The sequence below is a fragment of the Solea solea genome, chromosome 19, assembly GCF_958295425.1.
Source record: "Solea solea chromosome 19, fSolSol10.1, whole genome shotgun sequence".
Taxonomy (NCBI): domain Eukaryota; kingdom Metazoa; phylum Chordata; class Actinopteri; order Pleuronectiformes; family Soleidae; genus Solea; species Solea solea.
This window is the reverse complement of record NC_081152.1, coordinates 4,849,300-4,871,448: the sequence shown is the minus strand read 5'-3', so window position 1 is coordinate 4,871,448 and position 22,149 is coordinate 4,849,300. Positions and strand designations below refer to the sequence as shown.

Here is a 22,149-nt window from a genome sequence, read left to right as displayed (position 1 = left end):
ATAACGATATTTCATAAATAACTTTTTTCAGTTGGGGGGGGATGTATTCTTTCATGGGCCCCAAAATCTCTAGCTTCGCCCCTACTCAGTGCAGCAGTGACAGTGGAGGAGGAGGAGCACCGCGACTGCAGCTGCTGCTGCTGCTTCCGGGGCGGAGGCAAGTCTGTGCAAACCGCCGCTTTCTGACGTTTGTTGCCGCCAAAGCTTAAAAAACGAGATTTATCCCGCGGTGCAGCAGCTGTACCACCGTCAAAAATTACCGTTCTCTTTATCTGAAGACTTTTTTGTTTCGCGAACATGTCTGTTACTCCGAAGAGACGCTGTCCCGAATCACTGGACGATTCTATGAACGATTCAATAAACAACTCAATGAACGACTCAATGGAGAAAAGGATAAAGCGGATTTCAGTGGAGGGAAACATTGGTGAGTGCAAAGCTCATCACATCACAGACGTTTAGACCTTTAAACCGCTGTGGTTTTCACATTATTTGTGTAAAAGCGTCTGCAGTTAGTCAAAGACTGGTTGTTATATCTAGACCTTTTCGGCCAGAACTTTTTGCCGCCAAGTGTTAAACGCTCGCGACTTCCTTTTGTAAACATTCAGCACATAAATGTACCAAATGTAAATGTGTAACTACATGTTCTTTGCGCTGTGATTGAACTTGAGCGTGTTTTTTTGTGTTTTAGCGGCGGGCAAATCCACGTTTGTGCGCCTTTTGGAGCAAGAGAACCCGGACTGGGATGTAGTACCAGAGCCCATCGCCAGGTGGTGCAATGTTCAAACAAACGGTGACGACTTTGAGGTATTGACAAACTCGCATGCGAATACACTCTCAGGTACACTTGCATCAGATAAAATAGTTTTGCCTTTTTATATTGGGCACATTTTATGACTTAAGGGTCCAGTGTGTAACATTTAGGAGGTTTTACTTGCAGAAATTGAAGATTCTACCAATAAGTATGTGTACAGAAGTGTATAATTGGTTGATTCTGTTTTCTGTAGTTTGTGAATAAGCCTTTTGTATGTACTTTAGACGAGAGCAGGATCTTGTGCTACTATTTTCTACAGTAGCCCGAATGGACAAACCTGTGCTTTGTGTCATGGAGCGGAAGCTTGCTGTACAAATGAAGAAGAATCTTTCTGGTAATCAAAGGCCATAATAGTTCCCTGGTGTGTGTGTGGGAAAGTGAGGATTAAGCTGAGGAGTCCTATACTTTATACTTTATACTCCCCCCCCCCCCCCCCGAGAGGACAGAAATGTTTTCACGCCCCCCAAATTGAAATACTATTGAGAACCTGATAATTTTTATTTATCTGTGTAAACCACTATATGAGTTGCCCTGCCCTGCCCCCAGGGGGGCCCGCCCCACTATTTGAGAAGTACTGCCTTATGTCACCCAACTGTAGAATTTTCTTGTGTGTCAAACACTTGTCATATTAGTCACTGTCTCCTTCATGTTGAAGTTTCCTTCCTTCAACTGTAAAGCCTGTGGTAGACCTGTCAGGGTCCTGTAGTATCCCACGCTACCATTGGGTGGCGGAACAAGTCTGGACGCAGGTCATAGGACGCATTCCTACCAAAGAAGAAGAAGAAGAAGAAGAAGAAGAAGAAGAAGAAGAAGAAGAAGAAGAAGAAGTAGAATGCATGGGTCCACAGCCTCTTTCTTGCCGTGACAAACTTGTCCCGTAGGATCTACCAAGTCTGCCAACAAGCCTTCCCCAGCGTCTGTGCGATCTCCCTCCAGGAGTTTGAACACAGTTGTCCTTGTACTCCTGGAGGGATGAGTTGTACAGGTGGGAGTACCTTCTCACCTCCCTAAGGGGATTAATAAAGTATAAGATTTAGATTTAAAGACATAGATTGAGATAAAGAAGCGGACAGAAGGATTGGCTGATCAGGATGTTACAAGAATGGGCCGGAGGATAGTGTCGTTGGTTGCCACAGACACGACTGACGCCTAACAGCCGAGCAGTAATTGAACATGTCGAGAGACTTGTTAGGTTTTGTCAAGTGACAATTATCAAGAGCGCCGAGCAAAATATACAAGGCACGCTTTAGATGTTGCCAATCCTTGAATACTGGAGCTTTTATATCATCATATACTGTGTATTTCATTATGCTCTGTCAGGAGAACATGATCCTGCACTCCACTCACACACACACACACACACACACAGACTGCACAGGTTAATATGAGTGGGAGAGTCTTCATCTGTATTTAGAGTGCAGCTGCCATCTGTCCTTAAGGCTGCGCTATAGTCCCAGTTATATTTTCACACACACACATACACACCCAGGGGAGACAGATGGTCCCACTGGACAGATGTACATGCCTTCATCATTACATCAAACTTCTCTAACCTCCCCCTCAGCTGCAAGCCTATAGCTTCACGCCCACTCCCACTGTCAGTATGTCGATAAACAGGAAATGAGATTCAGACTTTGTATTTTTGAGCAGATATTTTGAATCCTATTCAGTTTATTTGAAGGAAGCACTTTTAAATACATTTTTAAAACGTCTTTTTTTTTTTTTTTTTTTTACTCAAGAAGTTCTTTTTTGAATGGCAAATAAAAGTGAAAATGCAGAACTGAAGTCCTCTGCACCATCCAGTAGTTCAGTAGGTCATGTGCCCCCTGCTGGTAGACAGTGTGTTTGTCAGACCTCTTGGTCTCTTGATTTATTTTACACAAGTTAAATGAGGTATAGTACAGTATAAAAAAACAATTATGGGTATTTTAAAAAGCACTGAATTGAATTTCCTCACATGAATGCCTCAAAAGACAATACAAATACTTTATCACTAGCTACAGTGAGTGCATTTGGACACATTGTATCCAAAAAGAAAGATGCAAAGTGAAACAGTGGAGAGTGAAGTTAAAGGATTGTGCTTCAACTGACAAAAATGGGACATAATGTAAATAAAGTACCCTCATATTTGTTTTCCCTTATGTCCCTTCTGGTTTGTCATGATTTTGACTGGTATTGACATTGAAATTTGCTTTATCTGTGGCAATAAAAAAATCAACTTAATATCAAACATTGTAGAATCTGTGATCAAACTGAAATGCAGTTTTCATTTGTATGTGACACACCAGGAGCTGACCACGTCTCAGAAGAGTGGAGGGAATGTCCTGCAGATGATGTATGAGAAACCCGAGCGGTGGGCCTACACGTTCCAGAGCTATGCCTGCATCAGCAGGGTGCGCTCCCAGATCAGGTCGGCCAATGGGAAGCTGCGGGAAGCTGAGAATCCAGTGCAGTTCTTCGAGCGATCCATCTACAGTGACAGGTATTAACAAATCGGAATACTTTTTGTCACCAAAGGCTCCTTTTTAACGAATACAAATAAATAAATAAATAAATAAAAAACTCTAGGTGAATAAATAAAGGAGTGTGTAGGTTCAGTTCCTCTCTTGATTAGGGCTGAATATTATCTATAAACCCATTATATAATGCTTATTGTGATACAGTCATTTCACCATATCTTACACTGACTTTACTATGAAAGCTGCTTTATTTACCTTTTAACAGCAATAGTAAAAGTGCTGCGTTATGTCACTTGACATCTGCAGCCACTCATTGGCTTTATGTTGAGTTCCAGTTGTATTTCTACTTGGAAGTAGGAATTTCTGAGTTCCTTCAACAGGAACATCAACCTCAACTCAGATTTCTAACTCGGAAAGTTGGAGAAACCTCTCTAAGAGGTGACGTCGCTCCCAGTTTTGATGGAAATTGAATTCAGCATTATTCCAAACTGCATGTGCTGCTTCGTTGATTCAGTAACATCTGAAATACTCAGTTGAAACATTCAAATTATTGCACCTATATACACGATACGTAATGCTTTTAAAGAAACTAAAATTGGTGTAAATGCTGTTATTTTGAGATGTTTCCTTATTTCCAACCTTCCAGTATAGAATGCTTTTAATGCAACAACATTTCCTTTTGCATTTTGTTGGGGTTAATTACCGTTTGTTCCGTAAAAGTAACTTGACAACATCCCAGCACATGAATTCTCTTAATGTTTAAATTTTAATGTTTTCTTAGTTATATATGCACTTTGTACCTAATGACCCTAAGATATGATCCATGTGTTGTTGTTTTTTTTCCCCTTCTCCTGCTCTTGTAATGTCGCAGGTACATCTTTGCAGCCAACCTGTATGAGGGCGAGTGTCTGAGTGAGACCGAGTGGTCTGTGTATCAGGACTGGCACGGGTGGCTGCACAGCCAGTTTGGCAAGCACATCGAGTTGGATGGTATCATCTACCTCAGAGCTTCACCTGAGGTATTCGTCTCACCAGCTGTATTTACTGCTTTGTTATTCTATCACATGCGGGAACGCTGGTATTGTTTTCTTTTTAATGGTCAGATCTTGTCCTGAGCTAACATTAGACCACAGAAGAAAGGGGTTCAAAGGACAGGACCGCCGAGGCTTTGTGCAAATATGCAACTCATTTCCTTTTCTGTTGTGTGTGTGTGTGTAGAAATGTTTAGAGAGACTGCACCTGAGAGGCAGAGAAGAAGAGCAGGACATCCCTCTGGAGTATCTGGAGAAGCTCCACTTTAAACACGAGAGCTGGTTACAGCACAGGACCATGACGTGAGCAGAAAAACACACACACACACAGAGGCTTTTATGGCATGTTTACACTAGAAACTGTGCATTTCTGACAACAACACATGTATTTGTGCTAAAGAAGGAGAGCGTCTGTGGAGTCTCTGGTTTGGCCGTATTAGTTATCTGACTGATCTTGGTTATTGGAGAAAGATCCTTTTCATGCAATAACCTGACTAGAGCTGAAACGATTAATCGATGAATCGATTATTAATCGATTACTAAATTAATCAACAACTATTTTGATAATCGAATAATCGGTTTGAAGCTTTTTTCATGATTAAAACAAGATTTCCGATTGTTTAAGCTTCTTAAATATGAATATTTTCTTCATGTCTTTGCTCTGGATAACAAAGAAATCATTAAAAGTCAATCATTTTGGTTTGTGGACAAAACAAGACATTTGAGAACATCATGTCCAGGTTTGATGAACACCGATCAACATTTTTTAAGGTTTTCTGTTATTCTGAATCAGTTTTTGATCCATGTGATCTGCATCTGCTACATGAGTGTGTTTCAAGGAAGTGGGTGAGGCCACAAGTACTAGGTCAATCATTTTGGTCCACTGTGTGCTCACAATTTCCTCCCAAACACACATGTTGAATAAATAAACAGACACAGATGCCGTTTCCCGGACATGAATGATTAACACAATGTGTCCCTCGTCTCGTCTGGCCCACAGCATGGAGTTTGATTATCTGAGCGACGTGCCGGTCCTGACCATGGACGTAAACGAAGACTTTAAGGGAAATGACACTAAAGGGGCCGACATGATTGAGAAGGTGGGTGACAAAATGATAGGGTTATATATGTTGTTTGTTGTGAATCATCACTGTTCACGTGTGGTGAAGAGTAAATCTGGCTGCCTGCTTGATGGAGAGGGGTGATGAGTGCATAACCCCCGACACGGGGGCCGGTTCAGGCTTAAAGACCCGCAGGCTGGGTCAGGTCGGGTTGTAATTTTCAGGCCTGTTGAGAACTCAAAGTGGTACATTTTTAAATAGACTAGATTAAATTTGACTTTACTGGTTCCACAACAGGTAAATTAACTTGTTCCAGCAGCGAAAAGGTCATACTTATTTTTTTTAAACAGTAGTAAGTTTTCCTTTACCTTTTTGTTAACAAGTTTCGACATGTATCTTTCGAACTCTCTATACAATATGAGGAGAATAAACATTACACAACTCTCATTTGTTTAACTGCAAAGCATGAATTTTCAGGCTTGTATGTTTTCCTCCAAAAATACAAGATGATGCATCTCTTAACATTAAACTACTCAACTGTAAAGTGTTTAAATCCCTAGTTTGCAGTGAGTTTCCATGCACAGTTAAGTCAAGCTCGAGCTGACAGACCAGCATGAGTCTGACGCTGTTCCGACTGAACATAATTGGATGATCTGGGCGTGTTGGTCTGACTTGGATTTGGAAGTTTGATTTGGCGCCATTTCAGTCAGACTAGCAGAGGTGTGAATCGTTCAAAATCTCACGATATAAATTCAATTGATTTAGTGCTTAGAGCTGCTAATTTGAGGGTCGACTCTGCTTAAGAATGTTTCCGTCAGAATGACAAGCAAATCCAAGGAAAATAAACAGTTTATTTAAGCTTAAATTGCACAAGTAACCAGGGTATAAACTGAAAAGGTTACATTGATTGGTATGATTATATATTTTTTTTTTATCCTTTATTTAGCCAGGAAGGTCCAATTCTATTTCAGATATAACACTCACAGCAGAATATAAAAGCTTAAAGAAAGTAGTTAAAGGAGAGTTAAAAAAAAGAGAGACGTAATAAAAGTAAAGTGCAGAAAAATTGAAGCCTTTGTTTTCCACTAAACCACAAGGGCACGGGTCTTTGAAACATTTACCATCAACATTTATTGATTTTTAGAAGTTTTTTATTCTAGCACTTTTACATGTGTTTTTTAAGTCGGACAAACACAATGAATAGTTTTGTGTTGTTTTACATAACCTTTTTGAGGGGTTCAGATTAAGGATCTTGTTGGTATGGCCTGTATACATCTGCACTTTACTTTATGTTTACTCTCTTTTTAACTTTTTAAATTCTGTTGTGAGTTTTATTTCTTGTCTCTGTAAATATTTGTACTACCTATGCTGCTATCTTGACCTGGACTCCCTGGGCAAAGATCTTTTATCTTAATGGCACCTTCCTGGTTAAATAAAGGATAAATAAAATAAAATAAAACGCACTGATTCAGATCGTGCTAACATTCTGAAATAGTATATATGTTGTATTAATGGCTATGTTGGCACATGTTGATGCTTGAGTCGTCAATAAATCTTGTTTTCTTGAAATAAATACAAGAAATGGACAGTTTATGAATACAAATACAGGATTAAAAAGGCGTCAATACTTTAAAGACTATAATACTCAAAATGTCTACTGAACATTTTTACAGTATCTGTAAGTATGTGTAAATGTTTTCTGATTTTAATATTTGTGTTTTTGCTTTAAAACTAAATGTAATTATATTAAGAGTGTGGGACTTTTAAAATGTGTGTATACTGTGTAGTTAAGGGAACAAGTGGTTTCACATCAAGTTTTCGGGCGGTGAGAGGTTAAATGTCTTAGAGTGTGATTTGATACTGCGACACACACACACACACACACTCTAACACAAAGACACCGGTTTCACTTATGCAAATGAGGCCTGCACAGCTGTTAGAGGAACAGTTTCATGTTAATGGTAAACATTTCACTCCCTTTCAAATGCCATTACCAACGAATGGACCCAAACACACTCAGCGCTTTGACACAGTTGACATTAGCAGACTTGTTTTTGAGTTATGATCACAGGATGAAAGCTTGGAGCTGGAAACACTAACCAGTTTGCTGATGCTGCTCATGTTCTTTTTCAGGTCAAGGAGTTCTTGAGCACGTTGTAATCCTGGGAATAAAGAAGAGGAGAGAACAGTTTGTAATATGCCCCAACAATGACAACTCTTCGTTTTTTTATTTTTTTTGTAAATTTTATGATCTAACCTGTAGCAATTTGTTCAAATCTTTTTATGACTATTTTTTTTAAATGTGTTGTATATTTATCTGTGTTATTGTGTGCAAATGAACTTTGGTTTTAACTCCTGATAATAAACTTGAAATACTTTTTTTTTTTGTTTATGGTTTCTGTTTATGATGTCTGAAAAGTGTCCAATAGATGTCACTAGTGTTCACTCACAGAGATCAGCTGCTGCTTTACCTTGTAGTTCCAATGGGATTTTTTTTAAACGGGTGAATTTTCACTTTAAATGCCTTCATCGTGACTGACATGAGATCAGAATGCACCAGACGTAGTCGTGTTTGTGTGTGTGTGGGACAAAGGTCTGCACGTCTGATCATAAAAGAACTATTAAGTAGCCAAAATGATAGTGCTGGTGTAATATCTAATTATGTTCCAGTTATTAATTTATTTATAAGGTTGAGAACACTTTGAACTGAAGGTTTATGAAGTGGTGTTCTTGAAAGAAACATTATCAAGATGAGTAAGACTATTGAACCTGGATAAGGAGTTACTAATACAATACAATCAAAATCAGTATAACTTTAACTGAGTGTTGATAGTTGACGTACGTTTCTGAAATGGCTGGTTATGACTCTGTGGTAAATACATCAGCACAAAATAGTACTGTTGTCATTTGAAAGATGTAAAACAACTGTAACTGATATCAATATCGGCATGTACTCAAGGTTGTGATATCAGTATTGGACACAAAAACGCCGTACCAAGTCTTTAATATAAACCCAAACAAACTTCATTTTTTTTTAAACAATGTTAGATGTTTTGAAATACAATTCAAGAAAAGAAAATTGCTACAGATGCAAAGGCATTTATGTTTTAGGGCTTTAGTTTTTACCTTCAGGGACACAAGCTAGTAAACTAAATAACACATTTTTCCCCCTTTAATTCCAATTTACAAACAACCTAAGTGAAAAATTGCAGAACGTAAGGTTGGGCAACATGAGAATAAAGGTAAAAGTAATCACTTATTATATTCAATTAAATAGAAAGATAAATGAATAACAATAATAATCAAAACAAAGAGAGAAATGAAAGACCTGCTGCATGGCTTCAGCAGGTCTGACGTGTGCTCTTGGGTGAGGCATGTAAGAATGAAACAAAAACAGAATTCCTATGGTCGTGGTGGATGTTGAAACTAAGAAAAAAACCATGGAGGAAATCACTCAGACACTCAGGTGAAACTACTACATTGTGAATTTATCTTCTGAGCACAAACAAAAGAAAATGAACAAATAAGTCAATAAATAATAAAAAGAATGTAATGTAAGGGCCACAAAAGACTAAATAAATAAATAAACAAGATACTTGAAGGAGATATAAATGTTTACAATGTGAATGCATTGTTGTTGTTGCCTAATAGATTTTGAACTAATAGTATATGAGGGAGTAATGTGATAATTATACTTTTATTTTGCTAGAAGAAAATGAATCAGGTGTTCAAGGTTATAATTTAATAGATTCAAATAAAAACAAATACAATATTTAAGTTGAGGACCCTCCTCAAAATATTTACTTTAATTTAATGCACTTTTGGCTGATAGATAGATAGATATAAAGTCAATTAGGAGAGAGAAGGAGAGTAAAAAGGGAGCAAATGTCTAAAGTTTTAATGCATTTTTCTTATAAGGTTTTTATTTAATAGATTTGCATAAAACCAAATAAAATCTCCTTCCCTCCACATTTTTTTTCTTAATTGATCATTTACAGACAAACTGCTGCACCTATAGAAAAGAAAGACGAATAAATAACTAGAATAAAAGAAAATGGGGTATAACTGAAATAAAAGTCTATAAATAAATAAACCACAAAGGAAGAAAATGGGGGTAATGTAAAGTACAAACAGGAAATAAAGATACTTACATTCATATGTTGGTGGGGTTTTAGGAGAGAGGGAGTAAAATGTTTGACTGTTTGTGACTTGGTTGTAGATTTGATCAGAAATGAAGTAAGTTGTGTGAGTGATTTGGAAACGCTCTTCCCATAAATCAGGTATTCCTGGTTATTATGTTATGGCTTGACATGACACATAATATCTTGAAGGTTAGAAGAATCCTCCTCCTCCTCCTCCTTCTCCTCCTCCTTGGTGTCGTCACGCAGGAGGAGGGATGACACTTTAAATATGGAGAAGGACACGCTGCGATCCCCGAGTCTCTCTCCACACTGAACAGCGACACGCACACACACACACACTGAACCCTGTTCTGCAAGATGTTGTTCAGGCAGCATGTTGTGATGCTGTGAGGACTGAGTCTCTCACGTTACTGTCTGAGCTGTAGCGAGTTGAACTAGTGAAGCGAGGCAGAGGCTCCAGCTGGACTTCTCTTTGTTACTTTATTCTGCTGAAAAGCGCCGCGGAGGTGAAGAGATAAGTGAGTGAGTGACTCCACACTGTGACCATCTGCGAAGGAGAACTTTGTCACCATGAGTTCCGACAAGAAGTAAGTTTTACGACCTCTTTCCTTGTTCCACTCGTTACGCACAGGCTCACACCGAAACTATACCTTTGCAACTTCCTGGCCAGGTGAAAATGTGACAGAAAGGCGTCAGGGTTGTAATCTTTTGTCTCAAGTCAAACGTTGACTCGGCGTCCTACGTGGACACTGTGTGCGTAAATCAGTGGCTCATACAGCTGGCTTTGGTTAGTTCCACGTTGGTGAAACTTGTGCGGACTATTTATTGAGTTCCTAATCACGTTAGGAAACCGTCTCCGTTTCACCTGTGTCACGTCACTCGTGGCTGGAGAAGCCGCAGTGGCTTTGAACGGTTGCTAATCTTATTTTCCGCGAACCTGTCACTCTCCATTAGAGCGACACACGGGGGAGCGCAGGCCAAGCGCCGGGGAACGTGTCTCTCTCTCTCTGCTGAGGCAAAGCTGCGTGGAGCTGATGACTCGCAGACCATGTGGTCTATGAGCTGACACCCCAAAAATGCACACGCTGGGGTCAGCGTGCGCGCGGAGCTTTGCGCAATGACGCACGGAAACCCGTCTTTTGTGTCTGCACCAATTTTTCCTGACATGCAGCTGAAAGTCATCAGCTGTTTGATCTGCGGCCAGTTCAGTGGATCTCAGCTGAAATTCCCCCGCAACTGTTTTCTGGGAGGAGGCTTTCAGGGACGTTCCAAGATACTTTAGGAGGCCTCAGGCAAAAGGGGACCAAAGGGGCTCTCGATTGAACCCCCAATTCTCTAAATTCATATATAACATTTTGTAATGCAGGAATTTAACTCTTGGAGACGCATATTTACTCAGTGTTGTTCAATCTCGGAAGTGTTTTTGGCAGCAAACAAGTGGCATGGGCCCCATTAAGACTGGGGCCACTCTGGGTATCTGCCTTTCACAATGTCTTATTTTTCATTTAAGATCATATGTTCAAGCTGTAGTGTAGGCTGATGCAAACAGGATGGAGTCTTTCTGAAAACAAGTGCCCTCAAAGTTTCAGAAGGGAAGTCTACTGCTCAGGTCTGATGTTATCGAGGGAGGATGCAGCGTATAAGTAATGTTCATGAAGACCAAACCGAGGCAAAACAATAACAAATCACAGCTGTGTTGTCTATATCTGCTGCATACATCAAGCCCTAACCCTGTGAACTACTGCCAACCTTGTTGAACCCCCGCACTTTCCAAAGGAACCTTCATGATGTCAAACTAAAGCAAGTCATGGTGTAATTGTTCAGAACTATCACAACATTCAAAGGGGATCTCATAAAAGTGTAGATTGAGGAGTTGACACAATCCAAGCATCTAGATGTTGCACCTGTTGCAGCACCCTTGAGTAACCGTAGTGTAACACGAGGCCCGTTTACACACACACAAGTCTGCAAACTGGCATTTCCATGAGCCCTAAAATCTCAAAACACCATCCTTAACCTGCATCTTCTTCTTGTGTTTGGAGTTTGTACGTCGTCTTCTCCGTTTTTTGGTGCATCGCGTGGCAGCGTTACAGCGCCACATTCAGGCCTGGCGTATACACTACAGCGTTTAGAGTTGTTTGGGTTGCTTTTTGTGTGTATGAAGACATTTCTTTCTTCAGTTCGTGGAAAACGTTCTATGAACGGAAAGTGTTGTTTCTGCTTGAGTGAGGCCTGAAAGTGACCCGTCATCATGTCTGTCCAGCACAATGGCAGCCGGCTTGTTTTTGAAAACAAGCCGATTCTTGAGATTGTGAAATCTGGTTAGCTATGGGGAAGTGTCTCTCTCCACTTTATGTGTCATTATGTTTGCTTGGATGACTGACTGGAAAACTTGAAAGCGCTTTTGTGCAGTGCTGAATGATGCAATGTGTAACTGGGTGTCCTTCAGTTCCTTCTCCATTCCAATGTGGTCAGACGAATTTCCAGAAGTCAGGGTGTACCTGAGAGATGGGACTGTTAATTATAATTAACTATGGCATAAAACAACACATTACGACTACCAACACTCAACAACACATTTCTGAATTTAATTCACAGGTCTCGAGTCACTTTCTGATCCAGTAATTGGGTTATTTGAGTAAAAAAGGAAATTATTAGGTTATTCTGTGAGAATTTAAAACTTTTGTCCCATTTTTTTTTGATTTTTTTTGTAGCAAGATCTTGTCATGCTACCAAGTTATTGTAGGATACGAGGTTGGATTGATCTCATTTTATGAATTAATATTGGCTCATTCAAATGTAATCAAATCTATATTTAAGTCTACATCTAATAATGAAAATATAGTATGTATAAAGTAGATGACGCAGATCGTTCACTGGCTCTTTTCTCCCCAGTGTGAGTTGGAAATCTTGTTCCCCAACCTTAAATGTCACTCTGTGAATCACTTTGACCATTTTCTGTGGTTTTATGGAACAAGTGATGAGCTTAGAAAATTGAATTATTGTTGGTTGCAGCTTAAACAAACAAACAAATGATTAACCCACTCAAGTGAATTCTATCCAAGTCAAGTCTGAAAGGGGACGGAATCAAACCCGAGCACTGCTTCTGTTCCTTCCAGGACTAAACCCTCGAGTGCCACTATACTGACTTTAAGTTTCATAAACCAGCTGCTTGTTGCGTTGGGGGTGGGTTGCTTGTTGAACCTGGCTGGTTGGATTGGGTGCGTCATTCTGTAAAGACACGGCAATGATCCCTGATCCCCAAGCAGCTGATTCTGGTTCCTCACGCACAGACAGGTTTATCCAGCCTCATGAGGTCACACAGAGGTTGGAGCAGCGAGAGGTTCACCAGTGTGACATGGATGCAGCTGGCCGCTCCGACCCTCATCCAGCTTTTGATTCACATTTTTTTTTAATTAATCAGGTGGTGGAAGTCGTTTGCAGGAAATGAAAAAGATCAGGAAGATTTCCAGAATTTACAACCTCCTACGAGGAGACATGGGATCTTATCCACCTCGTGCTTTCATGCACAAGATATAGAGTTGGACTCTGAAGGCAAAACAAAGACAACATCTTTGAGACTTTGCTGACAGGGTTAGAGCTTTCCACCAATCCCTCCAAACATATTGCACATGTAGTGCTAGAATAAAGTTTAAATTTGTAACATGTTGCAGGGTTTATTGGCAGAAGTTGAATAAAAGTGTCCTTTTATTAGGGATGAGCCGATGCCGGACAACATATCAGTATTGGATTGATACCGGTAAGAAGTCAAATCCAATTTATATCATTTAAATTCTTCACTATAAAAAGACATGCACCACCATCATCATACGGCCAGTATATGAGCGAGGGCTGCACATGGGTTTAGGGTTAGGTTTTTAAAATTGCTGATTATAGCTTGGCAGTAAATGCATCAGTTTCAGGTGTAATTAAGAGCTAAGTTGACTGTATTGGGCTGATAATGTCGCAATAAGCCACCCTGATTTTTTTTTATACCCTTAAAATAAGCATTTTATACGTACCTTTGACGGCCATCTTGTGCTGCCATGCGTCTACAGTAGCCTGTAGTGGGAGAATAACTACACAAATAAAGAACAGTGTCATTCTCACTGTTGGATGTCACTGAATCTCAGGCAGGCTCAAATGGAAACTGCTCCGTCTGTGTGTTTTCCTTCCTCTCGGCCGGCTTGCTGTGTATCTGTGTGAGATACAGGTCACAAACTCTGTGACAAAATCACTTCCTGAAGCTGTTATTTTCTGTACGGTCTGTCCTAAGGGGAAAAAAAAAAAGATAGCGCCCAAGGCGAGCAGAACAGATTGTGCAGAAATCTGGAGTTAAGTGATAGTTGACCCTCTCCCCACGGCAACGTGTGGGAACTTGACCTCCGTTATTATAAGCCACAGTGGGCGACAAAAGACACCAACACAGGCCCAATCACTGCATTAGTAACGCTTGTAAGTTTTGGCACGAGGCCCAGCCAGCCCTCATCACTCATTTGATCTTGAATCTGGTGGCACAACATCACGTCTATCAGCAATCATAGACTTCCTCAATCTCTCTCAAGGCCAGATAAGCATATCCTCTGGGACCGCTCAGATGAGCTCGCAGAGGAACAAGTTGTATCCTTCCTGACTTTGTTTATTTGAGTCGTTTTGTTTACACTCTGCCATCCCCTCATTTTCGGAAGCCAGTGGAAACTGTTCACATGTTTATTAACCATTTAACATTCTCGATTGCCATCCTAAATCAAATATTTATGTTTTGTTGTCTGTTCTCATAAAGAGGTCGGTCAGATTAGCCATGACAGAGGAGTTCCTAATTTGATACTGACACGCTTCTTACATTTCAGACCAGCCGGCGTGGAACGATCCAAATAGCTGTGTTATTCCATGTGCACCTATATTACAGTAGTGTATGATGGGATTGGAGTTGGATCAGTCTACTGTATGGATGTATTGTTTTACCAGTGCTGTGTTGGAGAGTTTGGGGGATCTTTTCTGTATTTTCCTAATCCATGCCAACAAACTTAGTCTAGGCTGCAATGAAAATGACTGGTCTGAAAAGATTGAGTCTGTCTTTAACCTGTGTGTGTGTGTGTGTGTGTGTGTGTGTGTGTGTGTGTGTGTGTGTGTGTGTGTGTGTGTGTGTGTGTGTGTGTGTGTGTGTGTGTGTGTGTGTGTGTGTGTGTGTGTGTGTGTGTGTGTGTGTGTGTGTGTGTGTGTGTGTGTGTGTGTGTGTGTGTGTGTGTGTGTGTGTGTGTGTGTGTGTGTGTGTGTGTGTGTGTGTGTGTGTGTGTGTGTGTGTGTGTGTGTGTGTGTGTGTGTGTGTGTGTGTGTGTGTGTGTGTGTGTGTGTGTGTGTGTGTGTGTGTGTGTGTGTGTGTGTGTGTGTGTGTGTGTGTGTGTGTGTGTGTGTGTGTGTGTGTGTGAAGTTTAAACATGCACACAGAGAAATCTCTGTGATGCCGACCATGTTCTGCAATGTCAATATGAGCTTCTCCCCTCAGACAATACAGTTATTATAATTCAGGCCAATTCTTTCCTTTTTTTATTTATTTATTTATTTATGGGCTTGTTAATCTGTATGCCGCATGTTTTTTTATGCCGCTGATAACTTCTTTTATTAGTGCACCTTCTATGCCTGGTATTGTATTCTAATCGGTCTAACCTTGTTGAGCTCAAGACTGTTTTTCCAATTGGGAAAATCAAGTATATATCTATGTTCATCTATATCTATATTCCTCCAATCTCCTAGGGAGCTTGAGACTTGATGATCAACGGAAAATTCTTGTCATGCAGTCAGTCAGTTGGGCCTTGAAGTGAATATACGGCCTTGTGATTGTGTGTGAACTTGAAGAACCGGTGTGAATGACTTAATGAGTATTTTGAGCGCGCGTTCGTCTTGCACTCATTAAAAGTTCAGTCACAAAATTGACTTTCTTTATTTTGCGATCATGTGTTCAGGAATGCAGGCGGACGAGCCGGCGATGTGAAAGTAGTCCGGGGCCGTCACATCCACAATGCAGCAGTTAACTGCTTTTTGCTCTTGTTATGCAGTTACACGTGTTTATTTCTAATTGTTTTATGTGTTTAAAATACCACAAGTGAATGTGAAGATGAAGCACCGATATTTCCCTCGCTGTTACCTTTGTTGTTACGAGGTTGACGGGTTCAGAATAAGTGAGTGAATGACAAGGTTCTGAGTCATTGTCAGGATTTAGTTTCTTCTGCAGATCAAATGTTGAGTCTGGTTTTGCATACTCAAAAACGGTTCTCTCTTTTTGTTTGTTTTTAAACAGAGTGGAGGATGAGGCCGTGTTGGACAGAGGAGCGACCTTCGTCAAACACGTCTGCGATGAGGAGGAAGTTGAAGGTGAGGTGATCCCGTTGATTGACGTGCTGTGACTCATCCATGTGTTTCCAGACAAAGACTTAACATAATTCACCGTGCTTCCTCTTGAAGCGAAGCGTCATTCGTTGTCCCTGCAGTATCGGCAACAGATGCGTGCGGTATAACGTAATATTTCTGCGCAGGAAGTATTTTTTTTTTTAATCCTGTTCACTTAAACTAAAGCCACAAGAAGAATTCATTCTGGAGACGCCTACGTGCTTTCGCTGACACGTTGACATATTTCACAAACCAACACTTGTGCGTGTACACAAAGAAAACCACGGCAGAATGTCTGGCATGATGTCAAGCTGTTTGTGTATTGAAATCAGCAGCAGTTGTCTGCATGTCCTTGTGTGCACATCGTTTGTGTTTTGGTTTTGATGAGAAGCACAGCTGACGAGTGACGTGTCAAAAAGACGCCTTTTTAACCCAAGAATACAAAATACTGGCTAATGAGTTTAGTTACAGTGACTATTTGAATCGTAATCCGACGATACATATATGCCTTGAAGAGAGTCACTGGATTACAGATTACAAATCTCACAAAGTACACATAAAGCTGCAGTAAGCAGGACTGCAAATACAACAGTTTTGCAGTTATTGATCAGTCGCACAAAGACATGTGCATGGAATCCATGATGGAATGGGGAAAATGTGTAGTTAACTTGGTGAGTTAATTCCAGTTGAGAGCGTTTTCCCCCCTTCCTTTCTCTGTAATTACTTCCTGGAGAGATCATGTCATTTCCTGTATGAGCGGTAGCATAGGGAAGTAGTTGACATTTATTGAGTTTCACAGTCATGACGCGCACGTTTTCACACGAGATGTGTCTTATTTTGTTATTTTGTCACCAGATCATAGCTAGTGGTGTGGCAGCGAACCAGTCGTTACGGTGATGTGCTTTTAATTATTTTTATGAGTGTAACCTGACCCGCATTCCCTGTATTGTGACAGGTCACCACACTGTCTACATTGGCGTGCATGTTCCAAAGAGCTTCCACCGCAGGCGACGACACAGGCGCAAGTCTAGCCACAAGGAGAAGCGAGAGCGAGTGGAGCACGGCACGGAGGGAAACAAGTCCGACGGGGAGACGGCGGATGAAGCCATCACAAGCATCCTCAAGCCTCTCAGTGAGTTCTGATGAAACTTCAAACAGCATCTGCTGCACAGCCACGTTATGAATGTATAAATCTCTCTTGAGATGCTGCCCCTGTAGTTAAGGAGGTAGTTCTTCAAATAGAGCAGGGAGGCCTGGGTGGGGTGACGACCCAAGAGAACAAGAAATCATCAGGCAGAAAACCTCCACTCAACAGATTTGATGGAGGTGCGGGGGTTGGGGGGGGGGAGGAGGCCAGGGGGGTGAGAACATGTTGAATACTAATCTGAAAATGACACTCGGTTTGGCTTAAAGTGTGTAAAGTAGAAACAACGGTGGCATTAACTGTCGCCGGGATGATTAACTCTGGCACTTAGTGGGAACGGATTCCCAGAGGCTTGAAAGTTAGGAAAAAAAAAAAAATTGAGTGGAAGGAAAAAAAGAAAAAGGAAGTAGTGGAACAAACTTGATCTCTCACACCAGCTGCACTTTTATATAGAATATATACAGTAACATCTGTTGAACCATCACATCAGTGATGTTTAAAGGACAACACAGAGACACTCCTGCCCTCTCTTTCTCTCCCATTCTCTCTACCAGAGTTACGTGCAGCAGCTGGAATATTATTTTTTTCACTTGCATTACAATTATCTTTCTAAAAAGGTATTGCAACGCTCTTATTTGGGCAAATGCAAGTCACTGATTGGGTCTCCGCAGATATTCAACAGTTAAAAGACCGGATCAGGATTGAGGGGCAAAAAAAAGCTTTATTTTGACGTCTTTATCGTCACCGCCGTGAAGATTAATACAAAAACAAGGATCCTATGATCAGAATATAGAGAGGCCAAAGTGCATGTTAAAGATTGTCATAAGCCGCCTCCTCCTTACGATAGAGAAAACACACCAGATGTCTTCTACTGAAGCTTAGAAACCAGGCATTAATCCTGAAATCATTTTCTCAAGGAGGAATTGTGTTTACAAAAGAGCCTTTAGATATAGGTCAGTTTGAAGCCGTATGTCTCCTGCATGTACAAGAATAACTCAAAAACAAACAGCCACAAGTGTCAGTTTTCAGTGAATGAGCCATTTGATTATGAGGGGGGATCTCCATTCTGTAACTCTAAGCCTTAATGAAGGTTTGTGTCGCCACACAAACCTCTTGGGTGGTTTATTTTTAATTCATTTAACGGCACCAAACATTACAGCTGGGCTAAACGCTATTTGCAAGACGTGCAATTACGACGGCCGTGGAATCCACCTGAAAACGGCAGAGACTGAAAATGATCCTAATTGGAGGTTATTTACACATGTTGTCTGCCTGAGGTAACCATTATAGTATCAAACTGGGTTAAAGATGGAAAGAGCTGGAGGAAATGCGGGGATTTACCTCCCAGCTCATCGAGGCATGTGTGGATGAAGACGGCAGCAGCACGCAATTTTAGGCTTCTGTCGCATTAAAGTGCGCTCATGCTAATTAGGATTTCTGAACTGGTAATTCCAGTGATATTTGGAATAGATTATCAACAGTTCAAATAAAGCTCTGATCAAATATGTGCAGTAGAGATGCCTGTTTGCAGTCAAATTGAAAAGAAAAAGAGCATTTAGTATCTTTACAAACAAGATATACTTTATCTTAAAGGTCCAGTGTGTATTGAAAAAAACAGTAATAATCAGTGACATCTTATATAAATGAGTTGTCAACTAATTTACTAATGGATTCATTGTTTTGAATGTTTTTTTTCTGACTTTTCAAATATTTTCTCTCTATCCTTTTCTTCTTTGTGGGTTAAAGGTTATTTTTTTTTTTTTATGGGTTGTAAATTAAGCTTCTGCTTCAAAACCGCGCACACTCTGGCAGGGTTTTCTGTTGTAAGAACAGGACATCGCACTCATGACATACATACTGCAAAAGAAGCCTCCAGAATGTTACACCCTGCACCTTTTCTAGTGTATAGAACATGTTACTGACAGGGTGAATAGGCAGAATAGTTGTTGCGGATGCTGAGGTGACGCGATTGCTCGAATTACTAAAAAAACAGGCAAAACTGGGTTTTCTTACAACATGAGTCACATTATGCTAATCAGGCATGGGACAGTGGAGCTGCAATTTACAAAAAAAGAAAGTGTTCACCGCATGTGTAAACACAAATGTCTGCAAAAGTACCTTCGAGCATTCTTTGGAACTCTCCCTGCCTGTTCCTCCTTTTAAATCTCTGGATAATGTTTAAATGAGTCCATGCATTCACCTCCCCATGGATAACTTAGACTTTCTCCTGCTGTTGTAAATACTTCTGATATCTCTGTGCATTCATCATAGCAAATAGCACATTCCAGAGGATGTCCAGACGTTTTCTGGTGTTGCACGTTTGCACAACGTTTATTCTGTGGCTCAGTTATGCAACACGGTTTTCATTTGTTTTCTTTACACACTGGATTCAGATCAGTTACAGATAAGTACACCCCTTTGGTTTCGGGTAGTGCGATAGCACTTTATTGTCTTTTATGGAAAATGATGAATCAGGATTTAAACAGAACAGAACTGTAACGCATGAAGTGATGCACGATCAGGTTAGATGGGGCCAGACACATAAAAAAAAATCCGGCCTCTGCGTCTTGTATGCTCACCCTCCGGGGACTGCACTTGTCTTAACCGAGCCACATCACCGTGTCTTCAGAGATTCCGCGCAGCAGACGAGCACTTAAATAATCCCTGTCACGCTGCTGGCTCCCCGCTGACGCTGTAATCCTCCTTGTTGTGCCTCATGCTCGGGTGTGAACCAGCCCGTGTGCTGAGTCATCTCAGGGTGCCTGATATGATGGAGCGATGCTCACAATAATCTCTCTGTAGATATTGTAGCCGCCTGTCTGATCACTGCGTGAGTCATGCGTAGTTTGGTTACAAGGCCATAGTGTGTTGGTAAACACGAACATAAAACAGTTCGTTATTCATAATTACAGTTTGCAACAACAATTAGAAAACCGCAAGCACATTTTGATAATTGCCAATTTATATAAAAGTATATAATAATTTAATGGTGATGTGTAATTGTTTTAAATCTATGACATTATAGTAGTTTCATGTCTCCTATAGGGTAACTTAACAACAAATGGATCTATCCTTCCTTGAGCCCTGAATCATTCATGTGTTCATGGTCCAAACATGGCGACATTAGTGTAAATGCAAACAGTGCTTGGTTGTTCATCCATAGATTGTATAGTTGAGCAGAAGTTGCAAAGATCTTGAACGTTTCCTGTGTTTCCTGGATTGGCACGCATCTATAGCTCTGAACTTGGGTTTTGACTTCCCATGCGGTGACGTGTGTGAACACGTTTAGGACAGGTGGGCGTGCAGTGCAGTGCAGTGCAGTGCAGTGCAGTGCAGATGCAGTGCAGTGAAGATGCAGCACAAGAGAATCTGATGTGTTGGTTCGCTGACGTTAAAATTTCCCAGCTCGCAACACACGCACACATCGGTACACACAGCTGTCCGCTCGTTGGATGTTCCTCTGTTATGCCCTCCCTCCTGTATTTGCATAGTGCTGCTGATTCAAAGTTATGTGTAACCACACAACAAAGGCCTGGTTTTCATTGATAACACTAGTCGTGGGGCTTCAGAGGCGAGTAGTGTTGTGTACACCACATGAAAGAATATCGCGTTTATAAGTCAGCCAAAAAGCGACTCAAAGGTCTTGTGGGGATTGAGTGGAAAACTCTCTCATGTGGCTTTTTTTTAAACTGTGTGCACTGCACTAAAATGCATAGAATATATTCAATCTAAATCTTATACTTTATTAATCCCTTTATAAATGAAATTATTTCAAATATCGGATGTGGCGATGTTCAATATTCAAAAGATCTTTTCCCTTGCATCAGCAGAGCACTTCCAACTGTACTATTTTAAAAACGAGCACACTAAGTAAAGCTCAGGTTCTCTCAGGTTGGGATTAAGAGGTTACAGAGACTGAACATTATGTTGTTGACGGTTTTGTCCTCTGGAATCCTCACTGGTAACGTGTATGGAGACAAAGCTGCTGAAATAGCCTGGTGTCCTCCCCACCCTCCACGATGTCATCACCTCACAGTTGCACAATGCTTTTTTTTTTTTTCTGTTAAAAAGGAATATGAAGGTCACAGTTCACAACCAACCATATTTAACGACCTGTCTGTCTCACACTGTTGTTCTGTGACTTCATCCACGACTGCATTCGTGTCTCTAAGTTTTCTGGAAAGGAAGCGTTAAGAGGAAAGTGAACATTTGGTGTTGGTGATCAATACTCTTATGTAAGATTGCTGCTCACAGAGGAAAGTCGTATTTAACATTCCTAGGGAATGTTCTTCCTTGTGTTATGAAAGGTCTGTCTGTCCTGCTTAAAGCTGCAGTGTGTAACTTAAAGGGATTTGTTTTTTGTAGGTGTTCTGCCTCTGTTTCATCTTTGTGAGCAGAAACGTGGAAAGTTATTTGTATTCTGCATCCTTTTCCTGAAAACGGGCCCCGTCGAGCAATACAGTTTATGCCGTCAAACCGCTGAACAACCAGGTTTTTTTGAGTGCGACGCAGGCTTGTTGTGGTGTGACACAAGATCCAAACACCGTGGGGACCTGACGGGCTTGATCAGCGTTGTGTGAGCTCATTTGACGACGGTTTGAATGAAACTGAAGCTTGTTTGTGTTTAAAATTGACGCACTACAGTTTTAAATGCCAGCGCCCTTGCCGTGGGATCAGTCATACTGTGTATAGAGGCAGTTTTTTTGTTTTTTTTTAATCTTCTTTGTAGATCATTATGACCAAAACAAACACGTTAAGGTGCATATATTGCCTTTACCATCAGCAAACTAATGCCCTTCGGTTTACAGACTAAATAACTCCTCCAGCCTTTGTGCTGTGACAGCATTTGGAAGGCAAACGTAGGAGCGTTGTCTTGAATCATCCGTTGCAGCTGTCTTTGTCATTGACTTTTCTAAAACCTAATACAATGATGATGATGAAATATTCAATCTAGGTCGTCTGGGTTTGTGTATGTAACCATGTTTATTAAATCACTAAGACTGTAGCACTGCATCTGAACACCACACGTTGAAAGTATGAAAGTTGGAGTGCATTAAAATGGCCCTTCAACTATTGTTTTCATTGTCAAATTCATTTTTATTAGTTCTTTCTTT

General features: G+C 40.7%; 2 protein-coding genes across 5 annotated transcripts in view; both read left to right on the top strand.

The window, feature by feature from the left end:
* The first annotated feature begins 117 nt into the window (after window positions 1–117).
* Window positions 118–7,742, top strand: dck (deoxycytidine kinase). Its single transcript, XM_058616577.1, has 7 exons — window positions 118–424; window positions 689–804; window positions 3,100–3,293; window positions 4,142–4,289; window positions 4,489–4,604; window positions 5,302–5,401; window positions 7,496–7,742. Exons 1-7 carry the CDS (start codon window positions 298–300, stop codon window positions 7,520–7,522), a joined length of 828 nt encoding a protein of 275 aa, XP_058472560.1. The 5' UTR covers window positions 118–297; the 3' UTR covers window positions 7,523–7,742.
* Window positions 7,743–9,796: 2,054 nt separating this feature from the next.
* LOC131446048 (electrogenic sodium bicarbonate cotransporter 1-like) overlaps window positions 9,797–22,149 on the top strand; it is a 34,484-nt gene continuing 22,131 nt past the window's right edge. For all 4 annotated transcript variants that reach the window (XM_058616975.1, XM_058616978.1, XM_058616976.1 and 1 more), the window contains exons 1-3: window positions 9,797–10,091; window positions 15,803–15,876; window positions 16,847–17,023. In XM_058616975.1, the coding sequence (XP_058472958.1) occupies window positions 10,075–10,091; window positions 15,803–15,876; window positions 16,847–17,023 (268 nt within the window). In that variant the 5' untranslated portion in view covers window positions 9,797–10,074. The remainder of the gene's footprint in view (window positions 10,092–15,802; window positions 15,877–16,846; window positions 17,024–22,149) is intronic.